General features: G+C 37.6%; 2 protein-coding genes across 4 annotated transcripts in view; one reads left to right on the forward strand and one right to left on the reverse strand.

Annotated features, from left to right (window-relative positions):
* The window catches only part of LOC146476074 (microfibril-associated glycoprotein 4-like), a 140902-nt gene that overhangs the window by 63657 nt on the left and 50576 nt on the right, over positions 1–26669 (reverse strand). For both annotated transcript variants that reach the window (XM_085115011.1, XM_085115010.1), the window contains exon 8: positions 4491–4871. In XM_085115011.1, the coding sequence (XP_084971137.1) occupies positions 4491–4871 (381 nt within the window). The remainder of the gene's footprint in view (positions 1–4490; positions 4872–26669) is intronic.
* On the forward strand, positions 18044–26500 carry LOC146476079 (uncharacterized). 2 transcript variants are annotated; one of them, XM_085115036.1, is made up of 5 exons: positions 18044–18995; positions 20851–20956; positions 21399–21514; positions 24367–24466; positions 24604–26500. In XM_085115036.1, exons 1-4 carry the CDS (start codon positions 18609–18611, stop codon positions 24379–24381), a joined length of 624 nt encoding a protein of 207 aa, XP_084971162.1. In that variant the 5' UTR covers positions 18044–18608; the 3' UTR covers positions 24382–24466; positions 24604–26500. The 2 variants fall into 2 exon arrangements, with proteins under 2 accessions (XP_084971162.1, XP_084971161.1); XM_085115035.1 differs by lacking the exons at positions 24367–24466; positions 24604–26500 and having other exon boundaries at positions 21399–22031.

The raw sequence follows: 26669 nt of genomic DNA on the forward strand, positions 1-26669 counted from the left end.
GAACTTGCTTTTCGAAAGTTAGTTTTCACAAATCCAGGGACGTTTTAAACATGTATCGAACCGTTAAGAAAAGTAAACTTCGCCGTGTTTGAGTCTTCATTCATAATTTTTATCATTCGATCGATATTTTTAGACCTTTTGGACATGCGTGTCATCATTTGCAGCGTGTCAACATTCATCCACTTTTGACGTTTGACAGATGATTGTCATTTCAATGACTCTTTAATGTTTTTTTTTTCTTTTTTTACATGATGACTTGCGAGTGAAAATAAAATTAAACTTCCTATAAACATGTCACTTAAATTGATGCCCTATTTACATTTGTTTCATAGGATTTTGTTACCACTTTCCTCCTCCAGCCTTAAACTTACACTCTTACAAACGTCCCAGCGAAAAAAAAGAAAACAAACTGAAAAAAATAATTAACTTATTTACCGGTCTAGGTCGGTCCGTACTCAAGACCTCGGGCACAGTTTTTTCCCATACGGACCTCCCGCCCGGTAAATAACATATATGTATTATTACAAAGCCGGGCGGTAGTTAGAACAAAGAACCTCATCAGTCAATTAAGGAAACTGATTGTGTTGATGAAACACCAAAGATTGAAATATTTTGTCCACAAATTGCTGAATTTTGTAAAATTATTTTTTTACGCAAACTATTGGGTACGTGCCAGTACAAAATGGGAATCCCATGAGAATATTTGTTACGTTTTCTCGCATAATTGTGCGTGTAGATTCCTTTGAGAATGCTGCCGGTGTGATACTGCAATAACAGATTTTTCTTCAAACATTTGGTGAAGGGTAGCACATTCTTCTCCAGCCTTTGAACCGATATCCTCATTAACTGATTCAGAACCACATGGAGCAGGAATTTCTTCCTCAATAATGTAATTACTGCTTTTTTGGGCTTCATCGATTAGATCTTGTTTGACAAAAGAGGACAACGGTTTATGTCCTCTCACACAATTCGAAAGATTGATGTTTTGTGATTAACACTGTGCAGCTACATTTTATCATAGATCACGGTTGACGGAATGGCGTTCGGAAATTTTACTGTTTGCTGTTTTCCCAAACAAGCTTATAATTTTATCGAATTTTGCATTTAATACCTTTTTATCGATATATAGATTGTGGTGGTTTACCAAAAAACAGCGGCGTACGAATTTTTTTCGGGAAGGCACCTGCGAAGATTTGAAGTAACCTTAAAACGCAAACTTTTCCAAGCGTTTTTCCTCATTACTGTTCAAGTCCGGATATTTACAGGTTTGGACAGAAATGATTTAAAGTAAATAAGAATTTCCGAGATACTTCTCTTTATGAATGCCAAAGTCTTATTTATAGTCATTTGTCTTGCATCCGCCATTTTGTGTGTGACACGTCATTTGGTCATATACAAAGTCTTATGCATTATCTCTTGGATAATCGCCCACCCCACCCCCCCCCCCCCACTCCAAAAAAAATTGAAATAATAATAATAATAATAATAATAATAATAATGATAATGATAATGATAATGATAATGATAATGATAATGATAATGATAATGATAATGATAATGATAATGATAATGATAATGATAATGATAATAATAATAATAATAATAGTAATAATGATAATGATAATGATAATGATAATGATAATGATAATGATAATGATAATGATAATGATAATGATAATGATAATGATAATAATAATAATAATTATAATAATAACAATAATAAAAAAACGCGACCGAGAACTTAACTCGATGCCTCACGGCCCTATTAAAAAGATCGCGACCGAGAACTTACATGAGCACTGTCATGTAGATTTTTCTGTATGTTGGTCAAAACTGCTCAAATATTTGACTATTTTTCTAACATATAATTACTCTCAGAGCACCTGGAGGGAATATGAAATGATTTCTCCGAGGATGAATAAGCTAATAATCAGGTTTTGGCCATTTTTCCAAAATACTCAGAATGAACTTGAAAAAATTGGCCAATTTTTTCAAGTTGCAACCCATTTCTATCCAAGCAATCCGCAGCCGAAGATGAATGATACTAGTTCCTGTGGACTAGTCAGGTTATAATTAACAAAACTGAACCATTATTTTAACGTTTACTTGGATATAAATATATTTTTTGGCAACTCAAAGTGACACTAAAAATAGGTAACAATGCCCCTTTAACTCGGTGCCTCACGGCTCGAGTAATAATAATAGCAATAATGATAATAATAATAATAATAATAATAATAATAATAATAATAATAATTATAATTATAATAATAATAATAAGATAAAGTTATACATGAAAATTCGATGAAATTTTCTTTTAGCTCAGACTTTCGTAACTGACTCAACACTGGAAAACTAATTCCTTCTCTTCTCTGAAGGGCAAAGATTTCGATAAAACTACTGAAATAAGTCAACTAGCATTTTCGTAAAACCTTGAAAATCATTTCGTAAATTCAGGGGGAAAATTCATTTTCCTAAAATTTCCTGTCATTTAAATTTTTTTTAAAGCATCTGGACAGGTCAATCTGTATTATTTTACCCTATCATGTCCTTAAAATTAACTGAGATCACAGGAGACAACATTTTACAGATTGTAAGTATTTTGCTTACATTTTCTTGTTGGGTTCACTGACAAATGACAAGTCCATTTTTATCGCATCTACCAAGGTCCGAAGAAATGAACCAATATTATAATAAATTATATCTAATTATATATTATATATTATAATAAATTAATGGACATAACTGAAAGGGAAAACCTTGTTGAGATAGGTTTGGCAGTGTGTTGTTCTGATTGATTTTTCAGTCACCACTTGGCTCTCAGCCTGAAGCGCGCAATCAAGTCACAAAACTCTTCATTCTTGTTGTTGAACATGTTGTTGATAAGCCATCAAATTCAAACCACGAGAAACAAATTAAAAGTGTTAATAAGACAGTAATCCCAGGCCTGGAAATACGTCAACGAGAAGCAAGACGTTTGACTGCCCGTAGATATCATACTCGTTATGACATTTGCTTTTCTCTGTCAACGTCTCGGAAGAAATGGCGGAAATTGCACTTTCTTTTGATTAGCACCTGTTTTTACTTGTTTTTGTCTGCTAGTCGATCAATCTCCAGAATTTTCTACCTTTGTCTCCAGATTTTCGGTGTTTTGAGGTTGGGAGATCTGGTATTCGCAATTTACACGGTTTAAGGGCTGGGAAGCAGGATTGAATGACAAGCATGGGAAATAAAACACCAAAACCTTTTATTAACGTCTTCTTGTAACTGTTACAGTTGTTCAGGAAAGCCATTAACATCCCACATCAGCAGAGCGTTACGTTCACAAAACTGGCTTGATTTGAGATTTCAGCCTATTTATAAATAACCCTTCCATGTATACAGTATATGAAAACAAAAGAAGAAAACTGCAGATCACTCAGAGACTAACGAAGTAATGCTGTGTTTACCTGCCTACAACAATACAAACACAAAAACTGAAAGCACGCTTAGTTTTAAACATTAACTGGCTTGATTTTCATCTCAGCTCGTTTGGCGGAGTAGTAATTACCCTTCCAGTGCTTCCAGTTCACACCGTCACCGACCGAAGAGTGTTTGCCCTTAAGATAGCGGCCGTTCAGGTTGGAGTGGTGACAGTAGTTGTACCACCAGGCTCCCTTGTATCGCGTGGCACAATTCCCAACATATCTGTCGTTGTCTCGATCTTTGGTGCTGAACGCTGTGCCACGATGATAAGAAAGCGAGTTACCAGCAGTTCCTAGGCAAACAAAAAAGAGAAGAAGCGTATGGCGTAATAAAATGTCGTAACATATTAGTGGTCTTTAAATCTTTCATCAGCGATTCCAAAAACCAGATTTTTCATACATTTTACATTTATTTATTTCTCTCCCACTAATTTTTTCACAAATGTTACGTCATAAAAAGACCAGCTCCTCGGCCTCATTCACGCCTAGGTAGCTTTATAATAGTTGCACTTACATCGCAGAGCTCATCACTGGATTCGAATCCCGTTCAAGCCTGAATTTTTTCAGACTGCTAAACGTCTTTCATCCGCAGTTCAAAAGATGATATTTCATATCCTAATTCCTATTCCGAATAACGTTACTACAAGCAGTCTTTTTTTTTTTTTTTTTTTTTCAAAATAAGAAAATAAGTAATAATCAATCTATCAAATAAGCAGCCTTTTATTACTTTAACCCCAAAATAAAGTGAATAACAGACAGTTAATGTTAATTGCAAAAAAAAAAAACAAAAGACAGGTATCAAGAATATTGTCTGTGGTCTGTGGTCTATGATCACTTTTTGTGTACAGAACATTGCTATCTTTAGTTCTTTTATCTGTTAAGAGTTTGAATTTATCCTTCAAACAAAGCGAAAATTTTGAATTAATGAACGTTCTCAATAATATACATATTTTAAACAAAACTTCAAAACAACGCTGATTGAATATAGCCTCCTATCTGATTATCCAATTAATGTTGTATACCTACCAGTGTATGAACCAAGACTAGTCAGCTTGTATTTGCTTCCCTCATCACCAACACCAAAGGAACTGTACTCAGCATATGCTGTATTTCCGCTCCAGTCTTCAAGATCCACTCGAAGCTTGCTTCCTTCTTTTGTCAAGCGATGAATCTTGTCCAATCCAAGCCAAAATTCCCCATTGAGATTTCCAAAGCCTTGTGTGTAGTTGTCCCAACCGCGGTAGAAATCAACCAAGCCGTTCAATCTCTTTTGAAACAAAGCCCATCCCCCACCGGCTGTTGTTTGGTCACAGTACACATCAAACGCACTGCCATTGTCGGGGTTGATCGTGTAAACACCGCTGGTTCGTTTACAAACTTTGTAGAGTTCAGAGCAGCTCTTGTAAACTGAAAAACAAAGAAAATAAGGAGAAATTTATCCGCACTGTACGGAGATTGTGTTACGAAGAGTAGTCAGGTTATTTTACATGCCTGTCCGTAAAAATCAAACATATTGCGGCAAGGGTGGAAGCTTGATTTCTTTCAAATTTTAATGTTAGGATATAACTAAAATCACTCGGTATAGTTTTTTCGGTGAAAGCAGTCCTTTTATTTCAAAGAAAAATGCAAACAACGATTAAAATCGTCATTTGAGGCGCTAAATTGCAGACAAACTTACACTGAACATAACCAAGACCGAGCGTGTTTTCTTATCGGGTCCAGACAAAAGCCAAGCACTCTAACTGCCACTCCTATTTTAACCTTCAATGGTACCCCCATAAACCAAGTTGTAACCTCTAAATTCCTGGGGATACTTATTGATTCAAACCTTACCTGGGGGAACCATATCGTTAAGCTGGCTAAAAAGGTGGCCTTTGGCATTGCAGCAGTCAAACGGGTTAGACAATTTGCTCCCTCATCAACGTTGCATCTCATTTACAAGGCTCTAGTTCAACCCTATTTTGATTATTACAACGTTGTCTGGGGAAACTGTGGCATAAAATTAGCTGACAAACTTCAAAAGCTCCAAAATCGCGCAGCACGGGCCCTAACTTTCTCAAATTATGACACTGATGATCCTCAACTGTTTAAAAGATTAAACTGGGAAAATCTCAGCACACAGTGTGACATACAAAAAGCCATAATGGTTTTTAAGTCTCTTAAAAACCTTGCCCCAGAATGCCTAGGGTCCAAATTTACAAGTCGATCCAGGACTACTCCTTATACTTTCCGAGCTTCTGAAAATAAACTAGCCATTCCACTCCCACGCACACGTAACTACCTTCGAAATAGTTTTAACTACAGTGGTGCTGTCCTATGGAATAGTCCTCCTCAAAACTTAAGGCCAGTGAAGTAGAATCTCTGAGTTATTTCAAAACACTTTTAAACAAACACTACAGGAAAAACTAAGGCACGGCATTCATGGAAAACAGGTTTTTATTAGTATAAGTAAATTTTAACATTGTAATTAGCATAGTATTTATATGATGTATTTTAGCCTTAGATATTAACAGTCTTTTACTTCTGTAGTTTTTCAGACCTGATGAATTTTTACCGTGTAGAAATAAGATTACTTACGGGTTTGAGAGCCTTGCGTGCGAAAACGAATCATTGTACCGCCTTTAAAACACTCAAATCTTGTTTTACAATCTCTAAATATCTGTCCGAATGACTTTGGGAAATATAGACATACAATTTACTGCAGTAAATGTACTTCGTGAATAAAATTAACCATGCGCGAAACCTTCAAATCGATTAAGCTTCCGGTGGTTGAATGGGTGTATATATATAAGTGAAAATTTTGCAATAAATGCATTCTACATATATAAAAAATTTTAGCCGAAAGCTTATTCAGTATACAATAGGCCTTATCACGGTTTTCGACGCCATTTTGACGAGTAGGCAATCACGCTTGAAATAACAGTGTTTGTATGGAAATCCGATGTAAAATAATTTTAGTAAAACATCGCTTCCGAAAAATTCATGAATTGGAAATTTTTGGCACTAGGAAAAGGATTTTAAGGAAAAAATTAGGGGGGATGTAGCTGTGCCAGAAAGCGTCCAGTCGTGTTTTGAAATTTCCATACATTTGTCTGTATAGCGAACCAGCTGTGAAGTGCTACTGATAAAAAGTTCGCCACATCCCTCCAATTTTTTTTCTTTAAGTCCTTTTCCTAGTGCCAAAAGTTTCCAATTCATGAACTTTTCAGAAGCGATGTTTTATGAAAATTATTTGACATCGGATTTCCATACAAACACTGTTATTTCAAGCGTGTTTGCCTACTCGTCAAAATGGCGTCGAAAACCGTGATAAGGCCTATTAACTGAGTAACTGTAATTATATTTATACTATATACAAACCAAATTTAGCCGTTAATTAATGGTTAAATTTGTTCCATATAATATATGTGGACCCCAATTTATCCGGTGTCATTTGTTATTTCATTGGCTTTTGTTTGTTCTTTTGTCATGGGAGAATTTAGGGCAAAAAATTGATTAATTATTCTCTTGGAAGGGGATGGGGGTTATAGTTGTCTTAAGCTTGTGGGTATATTTGGTTGTATTGGTCTTGAATGAGAAAATGTATCTCGTTTAACAAGTCATGACCAGCTCAGTAGCCAAGGAACAGTGAAAATAAAATGAACTTTTGTTTAGTTTAGAATCATACAAGATTTTGAAGCATCTTTTGAACAACGATCTTAGTAATTTCGAGCATCGGTTTTAAACTGACTAATTCTTGTGATGGTCTCCAATTCTTGATTAAATGGAAACCTTAAAACTTGTGCTCAGTCTCCATTTGAACTGAGAAGGAGGCGGTCGGAACGGAGGGAGGGGTGTTGGTGGTGGGTATTTATGTATTGATTTTCAAGACCACAAATATCCGGAAGCGGTAGTTAAGGAGATGAGGGGTTATGTGTTCCGAAGGTCAAAACTTATCTTTAAAACTTCGGAATTTCTCATAGCGCAGCAAATGAGTTCCTTCTTTTCGCGTCCTGTTTACGACAAAAACCCGCGAAACGATTCATCCTCTGGATGACGACATCTAGGCATCTCAAGGAGAAGCAAATACCACGGCCCGACAAGAGATCCTTTCACGGCTCTTGCTTGAGGGTCTGAATGGAGGCACCTCGATAACACTAAACACTTAAGAGCAAGTTTTCCTAACCACCGCGTGAGGGGCGGCACAAGGTCGGAAAAATGGACCCCTTGATATTTCGTCCAGAGATAACCTATGGTATGCTAAGAATCGTGATATAAGTTTTAGGTTCTAGAGTTTTTGCATTTTTGAGAAAATTACGAAAAACCGTCGACAACCGGTGAAGCCGACAAATCACAGGAATGAGGTCAAATTTCATGATCAGATAATCGAACTCGCGTGAAGGCGCATAGCAAATTATGGTTTTTCTTAGTTTATAATGTTAATCAGGAGGTATTGCTAAGCTGCTTTGATGATAGTTTAGACTTACAATTGTAATTTCGAATTCCTGGAGAGCAAGCGAAGAGAACCGAAATTTGTAGACTTTGAAAATCAAAAATTCCATATCGTTTTCAAATATCTCAAAACATACTCGGTATTATGTAGAATTCTTTCAAAATTCAATTCTAGCAAGTAAAAGAGCTGTTTGTGAACGTGATATAATTTTTTCTTGGCAAAAGTTATTTATGAGGCGAGCGGCCCCATGCAAGTTGACCCAATTTGACCTTTTGAGGAGATCTTGTTTAACCAGGAAATGTAAACAATTCTACTATCCTTAGCTCGCTTTCTGAGCAAATCATTGTAAAACCTTGCCATTTCCCATTAAAACTACCCAGTTAACCTGAGATAATACTTTGGTTACAGCTTACCTTCCAAATGGGTGTTTGAAGGCAAATAATTTTGATGTTCTTCGCTAATTTTCCCGTGTCTTGCTGCCGTGCTTAGCCACCGGCCTTTTCATCACTACGGCATTTTCTAAGCGTCACCTCTTTCTGGGTTGTCCAATATTTTTGTAGGACCTGGATCCATGTCTTGCATATAAAGCATCCTCTGGGTATCTACTGAGTTTTGTATTGAATATTTCTAATGAAAAGAGGCAAGAATGTGAAGGAACTAATTGAACTGAAAAACAGAGGCAGATCGATGTCACGCAATCTTTACATCCAAGTGATCACGTGCCGCAAATACATCTGCGTGGATATTTTTGTCTTGCTCTTGCTCATTTCTTCATTTTCTTCCTTACTAGCATACAATGTTTTCCTTTTGATTTTTTGTAACTTTTTTATTTGTAAGCACAAGCCAATTTCGAAGGAGAGTTCTTTGTATGCAATACTTTGAGTCGGTGTATATACACGCAACACATTTACTTTTCCCATTTATTTCGAGTGACTGTGCAACAAACTAGAAATCCTATCTAGTTTTAGCTCCAAAAGTCAAATGCCTGGGAGGGTCCATTGCTAATGATTTCCTAAAGCAGAAGAAAGGGAATAGTAATATATATCTGAAAAAGGGCTAGTTCCTGGCCGCAAAGCGAGTTTTTGTAATTTGTATTAATTGTATTTACCGATTTGCCCATGGCAGGTGAATACGCAAATAGGTCCCCTTCGTGGCGTATCTAACTTTTTAGGATTATGTTCGACAAGATACGTTTTGAGAATGATGAATTGTTCTAGAAAGTGACACAGGCACACTCGCAAAAAAGAAATCCGAGTGCTTCTCGGATTTCTTTTTTCCGAGTATGCCTGTGTCACTTTCTAGAATAATTTATCATTCTCATTCATTCACCGGGCTGGAAAAATACCATCACATTTATTTCATATACGACACGTTCGACATTCAAATCCTAGCAGTATGCAGGATGTTCAGGGCTGTACATAGCGCGGGGGCAGAGGGGGCAGCTGCCCCCGCCAGCAAAACTGAATTTTTTTTTCTTACACAGTGTTTGAGTTTGCTGAGCTATTTATTGTAGCTATATTGGTCCAAAATCACAAGAAAATCGACTAACTGACCGAAAAATCTCTCTTCAATGCGAATTCCAAATAATTATTTTGGAAAATCTTTCGAGGCAAAGGCCAGTACAAGTTTTCTCGTGAAAATAATGGTCAACAATGATTTTTGTAATTTGGGCTGTCTGTGGTTTAGAATTGTGTAAGCAAAGGGTGACAAGCCTACTTGACTCCCTCGGGCATGTTTTACTCTTTTTAAATTCAGCTGACACGAGTAGGTTTTTTCAGAGTTAAATTGAGCGTTAACTGGTTTTTAAAGGCCTGTTCTACTCCCAAGTCTTTGTAGCGGATTTGGACGATCTGCTGTTCACACTATGGTATATAAATCATCATTATGTAGCAGAGACCTTGGAGGCAGTTTCGTGCTAAACAAGGTGTTTATGCTATAATAAATCATGAAAATTTAAGCCAAAAAGTATCAGTGCGTTTTGATTTTTTTAAAGATCTTAGACGCGATAACTTTCTGTGTAGGGGTAAAAACAAAAACGTCCAACTAGAAACCCTGTCTATATACAGGAGACACCTGTGGATGGGTGTGCGGAGTTTGCCCCCCCCAGACAAAAAATCCTACGTACGGCCCTGATGTTTTTCCCGTGAACCTAGTTTAATGGCCTTAGCTCCCACGAGTCTCCAGTAGCTCAGTAGTGCAGCATCCGAACTACTAATCGAAAGGTCTTAGGTTCGACTCCTGATAGGAGCACTCGGATTTCTTATTTCCGAGTATGCCTGTGTCACTTTCTAGAATAATTCATCATTCTCATTCATTCACCAGGCTGGAAATATACCGCATCACATTTATTTCAAAAAGGCAGGGCTGTCAACTCTCCGGGATAATCCGGGAGTCTCCAGATTTTGAACCTTATCTCCCGATCTCCAGATTTATGTCTGTAATCTCCAGATTTTGAGCGGTATCTTCTGGTCTCCAGATTTATGTCTGTAATCTCCCGGATAATTGACGAAGTTTTCTATTTGTCGTAGTAGATAGATAAAGAGATACTTGGGACATTCTCAAACTACCCTCAGTTAAGCATAAAAAAAATCACAATCCCACCCAAAATCAAAATACTTTCTTACACTAAAAAAATCAGCATAAAAAAATCCAAAAAAATCAAAAATCCGACCACTTTTTTCAAAAAAAGTGGTCCAAATCAAGTCTCCCTTGATTTTGCGTAAAAAATTCTGGTAAATGCAAAATTCAAAAAAAAAAATTCCAAAAAAAAAAAATAAAAGGGACTTTTCATCTGCTTACGCGGAGGCCGGTTAATGAGAAAAAATCAAAGGGACTTTCCCTCGGCTTAAACTTCCGGTTATTAATGAGAAAAAAAATCAAAGGGACTTTCCCTCGGCAAGCCGAAATATTTTCACAGAAATTCTGTAAAAATCATTCATTCTCTTTTGAAATCATACTTAACTCCCTCTATAACTATTCCCCCATTTTTAATAGCATCAGCAACTCTATTAGCCGATATTTTCAGTTTCTACAAGGCTTCCTTTCTTGTGTTGAACTCAAGCCTTTCATTTGAAGATTCAAAAACAAACTTTCTCAATTTTTTACCTTTGGAAGGAAATCCAAAAGCTTTTTTAAGCTCCTACACAAAGCGAGTTTAGATTGACAGTTTGTTCAGCTTTGCTCAATAAAAATGGTACAATGTTTTATTGTCAACATTTATGGCTGCTGTTTATTTGTCATTGCTGCTCGGTCATTACAAAAATATGTGTTGGGAAACAGCGTTTCCCAAAATGTAAATTTCACTTATCTTATTAATATGCTTGTCAGGAAACGCCGTTTCCCAAAATGCAAATTTCGCTAACATAATTAATATGCTTGTCGGGAAACGCCGTTTCCCAAAATGCAAATACCACTAATCTTATTAAATATTCTTGTTTGATGTCGGGAAACGCCATTTCCCAAAAGGTTGCATCTTCTTCATGCTTGACATAAAACGGATTGGAACTGCACAACAAAGTCTTGAATATTCCTCAAAGAGTTCGTGCAGTCGCTTCGGGTAGTTTTATCAAAAGTTCTTCTCCGTTGTTTGCCGTTTCATCAATGAAGCCTTCAAGACATCCCCAAATATTTCATGCCCATGAACTTGGTAAAGCTTCTTTTTTCTTTCTTCTTTCTTTGGAATGGATTGCTTCATGACATTTTGCTTGATCTTGCATTTTTACAGATTCGATTTCTCGGATATTTCTCACCAAGATTGGCAAAGCTCTGATAAACGTCTTGAAGCATCTGACTGTTGTCCATACTTTTTTAGCTTGGCAAGAATCACTTACGTGTATGATTTATATCATACACGTGTATGATTTATTATTGGCTGAAAAAAGTCATGTGACAGTTAAGGTCATTTTCGAAAATAGCACCAAAGTCCAATGTCCATGGCAACCACCTTGATTTTGACAAACAGGAAGTTCTAAACGGGAAAGCCTCTGTTGCATAATAATTTCCGAGAAAGTGAAATTATTTCACAGAATTGTTTTATCTCTTGAAATAAACAACGAAAAACCACCCGATCTCTTCTCAAATTCAACTCTTAACTCGCTACGTCGAGAAGGGATCCGAGTTTTTTTTGATATTTTTTTTTAATCTCCTCTTTCAAGGCATCAACATCAACTGCCTTCGTCGGTTGGCTTTTGACTGTTAAATCCTTCCTTTGTTTATTTCGAAGACGCTCTTTCATCGAAAAATATTTTTCAATCTCTCGCAAAATCGAGTCAAACTCACCATCAGAAATGAATCCATCCTTCAAAGCTTTCGAAATCAAACGACTCACTGACAAATGCGACGATTCAGCGAGAGAAATAGTCTTTTCATGTTTTCGCACTTAATTCTCGCAATTTTGACTTACGGCCATTGAAGCCGATGAAACGAGTGTCGTAATTAATGCAGTCAAACTCAAAGGAACTCCGACAGCAATCCCGATTCCACTCAATGAAGTTCCAACACTGCTTGATGCAAACAAGGTTGTCAAAAAAACTGAAACGGATGTTATTTTCGAAGCGACTGATTTTGCTCTCTTGTACTTTTTGCTGACTCGTTTGTAATGAGAAATTTCATCCTCGAGTTGTTTTTGACAATCACAAATCTTTTTCAATCTGAATTGCGCAACGTCGCTTCGAGAGAAGGATAAAGTTGTGGCGCACTTGGGGCTACGCCCCGGTCCCACTCCGTGGGGCCTGGAATAATATTTTGTTCACTCATATTTTATTAAAAGATCTTAAAATAATTTCAAATTCAAATCTCAACGGAAGCCCATTAAAATCGATGACCTCACCATTTTCTTCTGTCACTGTGATCCGCAAAGAATTGATAACTTTTTTTCCACCTGCTATTTTTCGAAACGGAATAATTTTTGAATAGTACAATTCTCTTTCGTAAGCTTCTCCTATCATGTCAAAACACGCCAAAACAATTGAAGGTTTTCCATTGAAAAAATTATTGTTTTTATCCACGAGATCGCAGCTGATGAGGAAGTTATTGAATGAAACCAAACGATTGATGATGGTATCTCCTTTTTTCAGAGTGTGCCGTTGGTTGTTCTGACTGAGGCCAAGAAGAAAAGACAGTTCACGATCAAAAATAACTTTTTTGCCAGGATTTTTAATCACAATTAAACCCTTTTCACCACGAAAAATTACTTTTATGTTTTCTTTTTCAAGAATAGTCTTTATTTCTTTTCCAATTAATTGAATATCGTAAAATCCAGGATAGATTCTATTGACAGAATGAACGTCTTTATCATCAATCATGGTGATTTCTCCTCTCTTTTTTAAATTGTGCCAAGAATTATACAAAGAGCAACTGATCATACGGATGAACTCAAAATTTTCGATTGGCTCATCAAGCCAAATTGTTTCATCATTTGAATTTAATAAGAAAGATAAAACAACCATTTTATTTTCAAAACATAAAAAATGGAAAACTTGTTAAAATGGATAGATTCCCACCCAAAAGAAGCAAAAAGACTTTCCGAACAAACAGAAGAAAAAGCATGGCGAAACTTCAAAGCCAAATTTCCCAACGCTGACCTCAGCAAATTCGTTGCACAAGTGGATATGACCGACAAAACACACGCAACAGCTCAAATAAATTTGGTTATTGTTCCCGGTCAACATTGGCAAATTGTTTCACCCAATCCCAAAGATTGGTCTGTTGAAATGAAGAAAGCTCTTGGATTTGGAGGCTTTCCAATCGAGCTAATTCTCAATTCAAATCCTTCAAATCCAGTTCCAGCTGTTCTATTTTCAGACAAAATCCCCGAATCTTTTGGGGAAATCCTCAACCAACCAATCAAAATTTTTGTCAAACCAAATGAAAGCTTCACAACAAAATTCAGAGAAATATTCACGAAAACAAAGATCTCTCACAAAACAGGAAAAGAATCAAGAAAATGGCTGAATCAACCAAACATGGACCATTGGCCGCAACAACTCAACTTTGCCTTTTGGTGCGCAACAACAGCTTCCGGAATCTCAAGACATCTCGTCAATTCACTCCCACCTCAAATCAAATCCTTTCTTCTTTTCCACATTTATTTCACAACAAGAAGGATTCTCTTCGAAATGGGAGGAATTCAAAGTGAATCTGCTCTCCCAGGTGATCCCACATTCAGTCAAACTGAAAACAAATTCGACATTCCTTCATACAAGAGAATCTGTGCAGAATTTCAAATCTCGCCAAACGCAGATTTCAGATTCACCTTTGGTCAAAATTTTGGACTTGGATATGTGAACATATTTTATCCAGGAGAAGGAGACTTTGCACAAAAGCATTGGACTTATCCTCCAGCAACCCTTCAAAACCCATCAAGTCAAAGATTCTCCGATGAAGGCGGAACTGACGCAAAAGGAAACAGAATTGATTTCATCACAAACGATCAAGGAGCTGACAAACAGTTTGAATTTTTCATGTCAAACGGACCTCTCAATGGACTTTCTCAAGCAGGAATGGCAAGACTCAATCAATCAATTGAAGCATTCGTTTATTGCATTCTTGGAGCACAAGTCAACGTCAGATCATCAATCCTTGGTGAATTTGGAGGCGCAAAGGAAGCTCAAAGAGAATTTCTCGTCCTCATGGAAGATGCAATCAGACAGCCTGACTTGTCAAAAAGCATCCAAAGATTTCAGCTTGCTATTGATGAGGCAAAAGTCAGGCTTGATCTTGCCATCTCGCCAGGAACATGGTTGATGCCTTCAAATCTTGTTCTTAACACTCAAAGCACAGTCAAATACAACAACAATCTGAAAAAAGCAACTGGAAACATGAAACTCGGAGTCAACTCTGATGTCAATGTTGACTTGAAAAAAGTTGGAGCCAGGAATATGGATGGAGGACAATCAAAAAACAACAGATCAACTTCGCATTCTTTAAATCAAGAAAATGAAAACAAAAATACAAAACCACCGTCTTTGGATTCACAACAAGTCACAAAACAACTTCAGGAAGCGAGTGAAAACCAAGAAAAAGAAGAATCAAGTCAACACGAAACTTTCAAATCTGGCGTCATCATTGCAGCATCACTAGGAGCATTTGCCATTTATCGGATTTTTCGTTGAGTCCAATCCAATGGATTAAACTCAATTTTTAACTCGCTATCGCGCGCTCGCTCCGCTCGCTTTCTTTTGAATCCTTTCAACCATGAAAACTGCAACAGCAAGAATCAACAGCCAAGCGTTTTTTCCAAGGAATCCAACAACTTGTCCTGCAGTTTTGAAGATGAAACTGACGATTGAACCAATTAATCCAGGAAGAAGTTGACCAAGCTTTTTTCCAAGATCTTTCAAAGCATTTCCAACTCCTTTGGCAACAGATTTGAGTCCTTTTGAGAGCGCATTCACAATCACACCGATTGTTGAACCAACAGCAAGGAAAACAGCAAAAACTGTGAATCCATATTTCTTGAAAATGTTTTTGATTTTCTCTCGAAGAGGCCTTTCTCTTTCTATTTCTTCAATTTGTGTTCCCAGCCTGGCAAGCTCCTCTTCATTTTCTGCAACTCTTGCCTCAACTTCTGCTCTCAGTTGGGAAGAAGTGTTTTCATCTTCTAGGATTACTTTATCATTTTCAATTTGTTTTTTTAGTTCAGCCTCTCTTTCATTCAGTTCATCGATGGTTTTTGTTGTGTTGAGCCTTTCTTCAAGAGTGTTTCTTTCTTTTTGTTTTTTTGCAAGATCAGATTTGATTTTGTCAACCTTTCCTTGTTCTTTTTCTTTCGCTTTCACTTGTTTCTGCAAATCTACATTTTCTTTTTTTGCATTTTCAAAATCTTTTTGCAAATTCTTTTTCATTTGCTTCAGTCTTTGCAATTCTGTTTGATTTTCAAGACTCGAACCATGTTCTTCTTCCAGTGCATCAATTTTTGCTTGCGTTTTTTCGAGTTTGTTTCTATAATCTCTGATTTCTTGAGCATTTTTGTGGAGTTCTTCAGCATTCTTTTCTGCTTGTTTCAATTGTTTTTCTGCTTCTCTCAGTCTCTGCCGGTTTTCTCTTATTTCAGAATTTTCTTTAGCGATCAAAGATTCAGCATCAGTTCCCAAAGCAGATAATATTTCTTTTGGCAATTGTGGGTTTAATCTTTCTTTTCCTGTTGTTTGCTCTTTGGTCATTAATGGGTAGAATTTTTTCCCACTTTTTTTCATCCTGACTTCTATCTTATCTTTGAAAAACGAAACTTCAAGTTTATCATCTTTTGCATTTGGGTATAATATACTGAGATCATCCCATGCATCTTTTGTGAGGGATTGCGAGTTTCCCCAAGTTTTTCGACCTTGAGTTTCACCTTCAATGAAAGATGTTTCTGCAGTTTTTGGTCTTGCTCCTTCTTTTCCATAATCTCTGTTCATTGTTGTATTGGGAGTACTTTCACTGGGATTGTTTATTTCTTGATCAGAATCTTCATCATCATCATCATCTTTATCTTCATTTTTATCTTCTTCATCAGGATCAAGATCTTCTAAAGGAATGTATTCTGCCATTTTAAAAATAATATATTAAAATGGAAGTCAGTGAAAAAATCAATCCAAATTTTGAGAAAAAAACCTCAAACGCTCTCAAGGCAGACAGAACTGTTCACAGAGTCACATTCAACCCAAACAAAGCTTCCCCAGGTGAAACACTCAAGATTCCAGTCCCAAAGCTTCATGAGGGAACAGTCTTGGTTCCAGATTCACTCGCGTTGATTTTTGATTTGCTTGTGAGTGGCCATGCAAATAATTTTCTGGTAAACAATGTTTCAAGAGCGTTGGTTTCCAGATTGAAAATCAAGTTTGCTGGAGAAATTCTCGTTGACACAGACGGTTGGGATCTTTTTAAGCTCTGGGAAGATCTCTTTTTGACAAAACACGAACGAGAAAACATGTTGAGTGAGGGAATTCAATCTGAGGCTCTCTCAAAAATCAGATCCAATGCTGGAGACAAACCAACTTCTTCAGTCGTGAAGGAAAACAAGCTCAATGATATCTTCAAAAGCAAATACAGAATCAGACTTCATCACGAAATTTTGAAAGATCACGGAGTTTTTTATCCAAGACCCTTGTCTGATGAACTGGTTTTTGAATTGACCCTTGCCCCTGCAAGCGGTGTTGTGAAGGGATCTGACGCAACAAAACTTGCATATGAATTGACAAACATTCAGCTTGAATATGAGGTTATTCAAAGCAAAAAGCTTTCAGATGAAGTCAATTCAAATCTTCTCAACGGATATCGTTTCATGTTTGAGCATGTCACTCATCACAAAACAATCACATTTGCAAAGGGAACAGACTCAATTATCAAAGAGTCAATCAATGTTCCGAGAAGATCAATGAAGGGAATCCTCCTCCTTTTCTTTGAACCTTACTCAGCTGGAGCAAGAGATTCAGAAAAAACATTCAATCCTGACATCACAGAGGTGAAAGTTGACGTGAATGGAGTTCCAAACAAGATTTTCAGTCAAGGCATGAAAACGAGAGACATGTTTGATGAAGTTTTCAGAAGATTTGGAAAGGAAAATTCTTCAATGAACGCAGCTGAATTCTTTGCTGGAGACAAGTTTGCATTGTTCATCGATCTCAGGAGCATGAAAGACAATGATCTTCATGGAAGTGGAATGAGATTGGTTAACACAAAGGATGGTGTTTATTTGTCAATCAAAAGAAAAGCAAGTGGATCAGGAAATGTCAAATGTCACATCTTCATCTTGGCTGATGCACAATTCAGCATTTTGAACAAAGAGCTTGAGAGTGTGGCATACTGAATTTCTTTTGAATTTTTCAAAAGAAATTTTAAACGGGTGGTAATTCAGTTCCAGGAGGAACAATCATCAACTCTTCTTTGACGAATCCTCTTTTTGGACCATCTTTCAAATAATAAAGAACCGGTTCTTTTTCATTCACAATTGCCCTGTCAATTGAATAATCTTTCAGAGACCAATTCGGATCAGTTGCTCTTCTTTGACCTCCTTCAAGTTCACCAGGAGCAAAAATAAACCTCACATTCACTGAAGAATCGAGTCTCTTTTCATTTTTTCCAACAGGTCTTGAATAATTTGGTTTCTTTGAATCAACCACCTTTTCTTTGATTGCGTCAATTGGTTTCCATGTTAAGCCAGAGGCTCATTTTTAATGCACGCGCCGGGGGCTTTTGTTACCACGGAAACGACCGCAGTTTTGTCTCCAGTTACGGGCAAGGGTTATTTGCATAATTAAGTTCACACATTCTTTCGGACGCCTTTTGGACAGGGGAAAACCGCTTCTGTCAATGTAGAAATGTACAACTGGTGAATCTTAGCAGATATCTCGAGTTAATTTATAGCAAAACACTTCATGGGGTCAGACTATATTTGGTTAATCCTTCCTCGTGGTAAATATGAATTCGGGAAGCGCGCTAAAAGTGATTCGTTCTTCGTGGCTCTCGTGGATCGTACCGTCGATCTCACCCTCTGTTCGAAGGATGATTCATCGAATTTTCTCGCCCTCCTTGGATCCGCAGAGAATATGGTTCGCCTTAAACGACGAGTTTTGCGTGGCTCCTCCGAGAAAATTCTGCAGTAATTTTATATTTGACATGTTTCCCGAGGAAGTTTGCCGCGTAAACATTGTTGACCTTCAGGACGAAAATGGCGGGCCTGTACCTTTGTCGTGATTTAACAAGGGGAGCCAAAGCTGCCGAAACCCTGTATGCTGGTACTACTTTCGCTGTACTCGTTGGAAATCTACGCCGAAAAAAACCCTGCCAAAGGAGAATTTTTTAAATCTGAGTTCGTCCAACATTTGAGAAGGGCACTAAACAGAGCAGACTTGTTGTCTCGAGCCTACGATCGCGAATTTCAGAGTTCTATTCTTGACTCTACTCTGAGAAGTAACGAAAGATGCATCAATGCTATGGATGATCTGGCCCCAGTTGATTTCAAGCCTGAACCTTCCTCTGTAGATCTCTCGAATTGCTCTCTGGAAAGCCCGCCAAAAGCCGATGAAAGCCCGCCAAAATGCTCTACTCCTTGCATCTCTAGTAATTCTTCAACTTTGAGTATCTTCATGAATAGAAGCAAACTTGGGAAAAGTGGGGTAAGTCGCTTATCCTTTAATTTTTTAAAACTATTGTTTTTTTTTTCTTATTCAATTTGTATTGGTTTATCAGGTTAATTAATTTATCAGTCATTGTAAACAACAACAACAAAAGTTTATTTCCTTTTCCAAAGCTATTCTGTAACTTATTTGGATTTTGCTTGAGTGGAGGAAATAATCTATAGTACAATTAATTTTTATTTTATCACGGTCGACAATGGGTGACCCCAATTCTAGCTTTGTGTTTACATTTGGCTGCCTGTGCAAATGCATGCGGAACAAAGAGAGCCATTTTGTTTCTCTTTCACACAAATTTACCTCCTTTGATACAAGAATCTGGCCTCATTTTCAGGTGAGACATATGGTCTATCAAATTGGCATGTCAACGGCACTTTTTAATCTGTTATTACTATTACTAGTACAGTTGAACCTCCCGTAAGCGACCTGACCCATAATCTCAAGGATATGTGGTTGCTTACGGGAGGTGGTCGCTTACCAGAGGTCAGACCACAGGGGGGGGGGGAGGGGGGGTCTAAATTTCCGGTAATTTACGTATGGTAATTGCGGACACCTAACCCTTTTTCCAGTGCTTATCGAAACCCAAAGTAAAAATTTTACTTAGACTGCCTGATTTAGGAGCAAACAGTAAACGGCATGTTTGCAATGTTACATTTCAAGCGTAACACATCAACAACTTTGGCGTTTGTTTGTTACATAATCCAGTTGACGTTATTTATCGCCACAATTTTTCTGTTGGATAATACAAGGTTGAGAGAGTCATCACCGGTCGTGCATGTACATGCATGCTATTTACAAGATAAGAGAGTTTCTTTCCTATAAGGGATTCAACCTGATTAAAGTTTATTTCAGTGTACACTATAGTGCACGTATATGTTATCATTTGTTTCAATGTCGGGAGACTAGCTCCGGCTGTGAGATTTTAATACGACATATCTGCTGTAATGATGTGGGCCAATATGTTATAGTCAATTTCCGCCCGTGAGAGAAACAGCAGATTGTGTGTCAAGTGGTCGCCTACGGGAGGTTAAAAACAATTGAAAATTTTAAACAATCATCTCTAAAAGTGGTCGCTTAAGGGAGGTGGTCGCTTACAAGAGGTGGTCGCCTACGAGAGGTTCCATCTATAGTGATTTGACTCGAAAACTTTGGTATTTTGAAAAAGTGGTCGCTAATGAGAGGTGGTCACTTAAGAGAGATGGTCGCAAAGGGAGGTTTGACTGTATATATAATACTGCTATAAATGCATGCTAGCTAGTTCTTGTTTTCTAAGTGGAAACATGTAATTGACAAATTCCCAAAGCAGCAAGGAAGCAATTAGTCTGTGTCAAGATATTCCTGGCTTTCAAGTTGCTCTTGTTGAGAATGCAGCCCCAATCAGCTAACATGCATAGAAATTAGAGCAAATAATCTAATTGTTTTAGTATAAATCTGCTAGTTGTTCAAAACTAAACAAGTAAATTAATTATATCCTCGTCACAGACACTTCGAAAACGCGACGAAGAGGCCGCCATTTTGTTGAAAACCACTACTCACTATCTATAACAGAATAGATAGCAAGTAGCGTAGCCAATCAGAGAATGGCATTGGTGATAGAACACTAGTAGATTATTTAATTTATACTTATCACTAAATAAATAAACTGTAATATCTTATTATCACAATTAAATGCTAAACATTACTAGGAAACTCACAAAATCCATGATTGTAGCTGACATTACTGTAGCCACTGTCCTTAGAAGTCCTCCCAAGGACACTTAAGACTAATATTTTATAATATAATGAAGGTCTGTGGGCAAGCTTTCCTAATATGAACAAAATGTGTTTCCATCTTAAGGAAAAGCTTGAAAAAGCTAATTACAAATGTGAACAGGCAAAAGGACACACTGAAAAACTGAGTGGAATTCTTGTGGATGGACAAACCTACACTGTGACTTTTAAAGGTAGGAGATTGAAATTCGTCAAAAATTGTTGTTATTTTTTTCTTAACTGTATCTGCATGCTTATGTGTCTGGTTATAATTTAAATTGGGAGACACTGTGGTCGGATACTTAGCTGGACTGCTATATCAAACTTTATGGGTTTGAGCTCTAGCTCTGGTATTGGCAATTTTTATCCTGGGGGAACCCTGCGAAGGAATAGAACCTCATAGAGGGGGGTGGGGGAATAGTAGAAATACCCCTTGCGGTTTCATGGTACAGAAATCTAGATCAGCTTGGTGTTTACCACTTCACCACTTCGCCTGATAGAGACTTTAACTTTTTTACTGCTGATTATTATTAACAGTCTACAATGTTTGATGAGTGAAACTAAATAAAGAACAGCAATAATTCATTAATAACAATTTACTTAAGATTGCTATATTAATAATATTGTTTTTTGCAGTTATACTGGACTTAAAGGCATTCTATCTGCTGCTTGTGAAGGACGATGATGACAATTTTAAACTTGGCAAGCAAGGCATTGATGTTGAGTTCTGCTTTATATGCAATACCATAAGGGTATGTAGATTATTTAACTTAGAAGGTATGTGTTTTAACATTGTTTGCATTATGGTAGTTGTTAGTTGCAAAGTAATGAAAATGTTGCATCAGGAAGGCCATGTACTTGTAAAGTGTTGGATTTGAAATCTGGAATTTCGTATATTCCATCCAACCACTATCTGGATTTGTTTCAAGTTCTACTCCTTGACTGTGTTATGTAAATGGCCAACTGGCCAGCTTTCTACCTTTTGGAATTTTGAATAGTTTTTGTTTAATTTGCAGTATTTGTTTTTATCATTTATACTGTCTCCAACAAGCCCATCCGAGCGTTAAATCAAAAAGATAGATTTACGTTTGTTCAGTAGCGCCTAAAACCATATGCACATTTGTTTCAACGCATTTCTATAAAATGTACATAAACCTAGACCAATTTGTCAGGCTATCCTCTCCTTCAGGGTTTACAGGCGGCGCGCCCAAACCCTGAGGTGACGATAGCCGTTTTGTTTTTTGTTGTTTAGTCATTATCCAAATTAGTCTTTTTGAGTTGACTTTTGTTTTATTTTATAAAATGTTGCATAAACCTAAGCCAATTTGTCAGGCTATCCTCTCCTTCAGGGTTCACAGGCGGCGCGCCCAAACCCTGAGGTGACGAGAGTCTTTTTGTTTTTTGTTGTTTAGTCATTATCCAAAATTAGTATTTTTCAGTTGACTTTTATTTTCATACAATGAAGCATTAATCCTAGGTCAATTTGTCAGGCTATCCTCTCCTTCAGGGTTTACAGGCGGCGCGCCCAAACCCTGAGGTGACGATAGCCTTTTTGTTTTTTGTTGTTTAGTCAATATCCAAAATTAGTATTTTCCAGTTGACTTTTATTTTCATACAATGAAGCATTAATCCTAGGCCAATTTGTCAGGCTATCCTCTCCTTCAGGGTTTACAGGCGGCGCGCCCATACCCTGAGGTGACGATAGCCTTTTTGTTTTTTGTTGTTTAGTCATAATCCAAATTAGTCTTTTTCAGTTGACTTTTGTTTTTATAAAATGTAGCATAAACCTTGGCCAATTTGTCAGGCTATCCTCTCCTTCAGGGTTTACAGGCGGCGCGACCAAACCCTGAGGTGACGAGAGTCTTTTTGTTTTTTGTTGTTTAGTGAATATCCAAAATTAGTATTTTCCAGTTGACTTTTATTTTCATACAATGAAGCATTAATCCTAGGCCAATTTGTCAGGCTATCCTCTCCTTCTGGGTTTACAGGCGGCGCGCCCATACCCTGAGGTGACGATAGCCTTTTTGTTTTTTGTTGTTTAGTCAATATCCAAATTAGTCTTTTTCAGTTGACTTTTGTTTTTATAAAATGTAGCAAAAACCTAGGCCAATTTGTCAGGCTATCCTCTCCTTCAGGGTTTACAGGCGGCGCGCCCAAACCCTGAGGTGACGATAGCCTTTTTGTTTTTTGTTGTTTAGTCAATATCCAAAATTAGTATTTTCCAGTTGACTTTTGTTTTTATAAAATGTAGCATAAACCTAGGCCAATTTGTCAGGCTATCCTCTCCCTCAGGGTTTACAGGCGGCGCGCCCAAACCCTGAGGTGACGATAGCCTTTTTGTTTTTTGTTGTTTGGTCAATATCCAAAATTAGTATTTTCCAGTTGACTTTTATTTTCATACAATGAAGCATTAATCCTAGGCCAATTTGTCAGGCTATCCTCTCCTTCTGGGTTTACAGGCGGCGCGCCCATACCCTGAGGTGACGATAGCCTTTTTGTTTTTTGTTGTTTAGTCAATATCTAAATTAGTCTTTTTCAGTTGACTTTTATTTTCATACAATGAAGCATTAATCCTAGGCCAATTTGTCAGGCTATCCTCTCCTTCTGGGCTTACAGGCGGCGCGCCCATACCCTGAGGTGACGATAGCCTTTTTGTTTTTTGTTGTTTAGTCAATATCCAAAATTAGTATTTTCCAGTTGACTTTTATTTTCATACAATGAAGCATTAATCCTAGGCCAATTTGTCAGGCTATCCTCTCCTTCTGGGTTTACAGGCGGCGCGCCCATACCCTGAGGTGACGATAGCCTTTTTGTTTTTTGTTGTTTAGTCATAATCCAAATTAGTCTTTTTCAGTTGACTTTTGTTTTTATAAAATGTAGCATAAACCTAGGCCAATTTGTCAGGCTATCCTCTCCTTCAGGGTTTACAGGCGGCGCGACCAAACCCTGAGGTGACGATAGCCTTTTTGTTTTTTGTTGTTTAGTGAATATCCAAAATTAGTATTTTCCAGTTGACTTTTATTTTCATACAATGAAGCATTAATTCTAGGCCAATTTGTCAGGCTATCCTCTCCTTCAGGGTTTACAGGCGGCGCGCCCAAACCCTGAGGTGACGATAGCCTTTTTGTTTTTTGTTGTTTAGTCAATATCCAAAATTAGTATTTTCCAGTTGACTTTTATTTTCATGCAATGAAGCATTAATCCTAGGTCAATTTGTCAGGCTATCCTCTCCTTCAGGGTTTACAGGCGGCGCGCCCATACCCTGAGGTGACAATAGCCTTTTTGTTTTTTGTTGTTTAGTCATAATCCAAATTAGTCTTTTTCAGTTGACTTTTGTTTTTATAAAATGTAGCATAAACCTAGGCCAATTTGTCAGGCTATCCTCTCCTTCAGGGTTTACAGGCGGCGCGACCAAACCCTGAGGTGACGAGAGTCTTTTTGTTTTTTGTTGTTTAGTCAATATCCAAAATTAGTATTTTCCAGTTGACTTTTGTTTTTATAAAATGTAGCATAAACCTAGGCCAATTTGTCAGGCTATCCTCTCCCTCAGGGTTTACAGGCGGCGCGCCCAAACCCTGAGGTGACGATAGCCTTTTTGTTTTAGTTTTTTTTCGCCTAGGGCTGTCACCTTGACGTGGTGGTGAAGCTTGAGTGTCTCAACTGCCCCAAGAACATGTTCCCTGAGGCTTTGGTCCCTAGTGAAGGTATTTCCTTTGGTTTTTTTAACGGAAAGAGACCAGACTAAGTACAGCCTTTAATCTAACAGGGAGTTCTGTGTTATCCAACCTTTCAAACATGTACTATATTTGCACCAGGTTTACCTTATCCATTCTTTATATAGGCGGTTGAGGGCAGCAGTGTTACCCTCTTGAAGGCTGCAGCAACAGGCGTTATTGCGGATGTTAGCGAGTGCACAGAAATTCTAAGGCAGATTTGTGAAGTGTTGTTGTTTATGCACAAAAGAGGATACCTGCACAACGACCTAAAAGGGAACAATGTCGTTTTGGACGGTGCCAGCCATAAAGCCTTCGTTATTGACTTTGGCAAAAGCAGATAAATTGCCAAGGCGAAGCTGATGAAGCCGAAAGTCAACATAAAGGATGCAGCGAAGAAGTATACACACGCAGCGCCTGAAATTCACCGAGGAGACAGGCAGTCGACCGCTAGCGACGTATATTCTTTTGGAGTGCTAGCCGTGAAAGTTTTACAAGATGGGAAATTTGTCAACCCTGCCTTGAAGACAGGGGCACCCAACGGTAGTTTTCTCTCAGATCCTTTGAAACGCAATTTTTGGCTATCTGGAGTGCCTTTAAAGCTCTGTAGGTTCATTTCAGGCCACCCTATAATATTTTTATCTCTTTAGTCATTCTAGGGGAACTTGAGTCTTTTCGAAATTCCTAGCGCATTTTTGTTTCTTTCCCGAAAACCTTAGGTCTTATTTCCTTTCCGAAAATCTTAGCTGACCTTTTTTCGGTATCCAAAACGACATTTTTATCTATCCGAAAACACTAGGACTTAAATTTCCCGTATCACGAACGTTCGAGGTGAAAATTCCCTTAAGAAAATTGTAGGGGATTAAGGACCTTCCGAACAGATAATTTACCAAAACGATCCGTTGGGTGCCCCGGTGAAGAGTACTGCCAAAAGGTGTCTCTCATCTAATCCGGGAAAACGCCCGAAACTCGAAGAAATTTTGGAACACATCACAATTTAACACTCTCTTTGAACGGTGTCGGGTCGTTTCGCTGCAAAGTCGTTTCGCTACACCGTTAAGTATGAAATGTGATTATTTTTCGTTCTTAAAGTGAGTTCGGGTGAAAAATATCTTAGCTGTTTATTCGTTTCACAGTGTTTGCATGAGGAGTAAATTGAATTCAAATATTACAGAATATGTCAATTTTAAAACGTAGCGAATCGACTTAACTGCAGTGTAGCGAAATGACCGGTCAAGGAAAATTAATGTGCACTCACGGAAATTTAGACTAGTTTAGATTTAGCATTTCTACACTTGAATCGTTTTCACATGGACCACTTAAAAACTTCATTGAGATTAATAGAAGTTGAATTTGTCAGTGTAAACAATTTGTAAAGAATTTTGACCAATAATTGCGAATTTCGCACTGTAAAAAACGATTGCATAAATGGCGCCGAAATTTAATAACAATACGTTAAAAAACCTTAGTCGCTTTCTTTTGTTTGATTTCTCTCATTAATGCGAAACTACGGTTTTCTGACGTATGGTTATTCAAATTCGGCATAATTTAATAGTCCGGATTCCTTCGCTTGTTGTAGTAAAATAAAATAGAGTTTTAGGGTCCGTTCGATTGACCCTATTCCGGAATAGGAATACATACAACGATGACAAGAAATCCCCCCCCAAAAAAGGTTTTAGGAGTTACTGGAGTACAAGACCGCTCTTAAATTCTCATGTGTGAGCGATAGTTTGCAGAATTGGCCTCCCAAATTTCTTAAAAAGAGAAATTTAACAGCTCTTCCGCTTATTATTCATCCGGAATAAGGTCAATCGAACGCATTCTTAGCCGCCTTATAATGAAGAGAAAACTAAGAGGCTTTTTCCCAGTTAGCCGATAGTTTCGGCTGTGTCACGTAAATGTATGTGTCCGCATTTGTTTGAATTATAGGACGAGTTACCTACGCCAACGTTTGCCGCGAGATTGAAGAATTGAATACGCAAAACCAATAAAGTGAGGACTTGGCCACTCATTCAGGCAAACTGATATTTGTACGGTTGTTGTACAAGGATTTCAATTTAGCGTGGTTCGGGTTTTGTTATACGATGACAGAATTTAATTAAAAAACACAATGTTGACAGCTACAACACACGTATCATAGTCTTCAGGCGAGAATATCCTTCTGAGTTCAAAACAAAAGATTCGCACCTAAAGG

The sequence above is a fragment of the Pavona decussata genome, unplaced genomic scaffold (assembly GCF_977016875.1).
Source record: "Pavona decussata unplaced genomic scaffold, jaPavDecu1.1 SCAFFOLD_81, whole genome shotgun sequence".
NCBI lineage: Eukaryota > Metazoa > Cnidaria > Anthozoa > Scleractinia > Agariciidae > Pavona > Pavona decussata.

Coding starts and splice junctions, on each gene's coding strand:
- LOC146476079 (XM_085115035.1), top strand. CDS start 18,609: ATGCTGGTACTACTTTCGCTGTACTCGTTGGAAATCTACGCCGAAAAA. Junction 18,996..20,850: donor GCAAACTTGGGAAAAGTGGG/GTAAGTCGCTTA, acceptor TTCCATCTTAAG/GAAAAGCTTGAAAAAGCTAA. Junction 20,957..21,398: donor CTACACTGTGACTTTTAAAG/GTAGGAGATTGA, acceptor TGTTTTTTGCAG/TTATACTGGACTTAAAGGCA.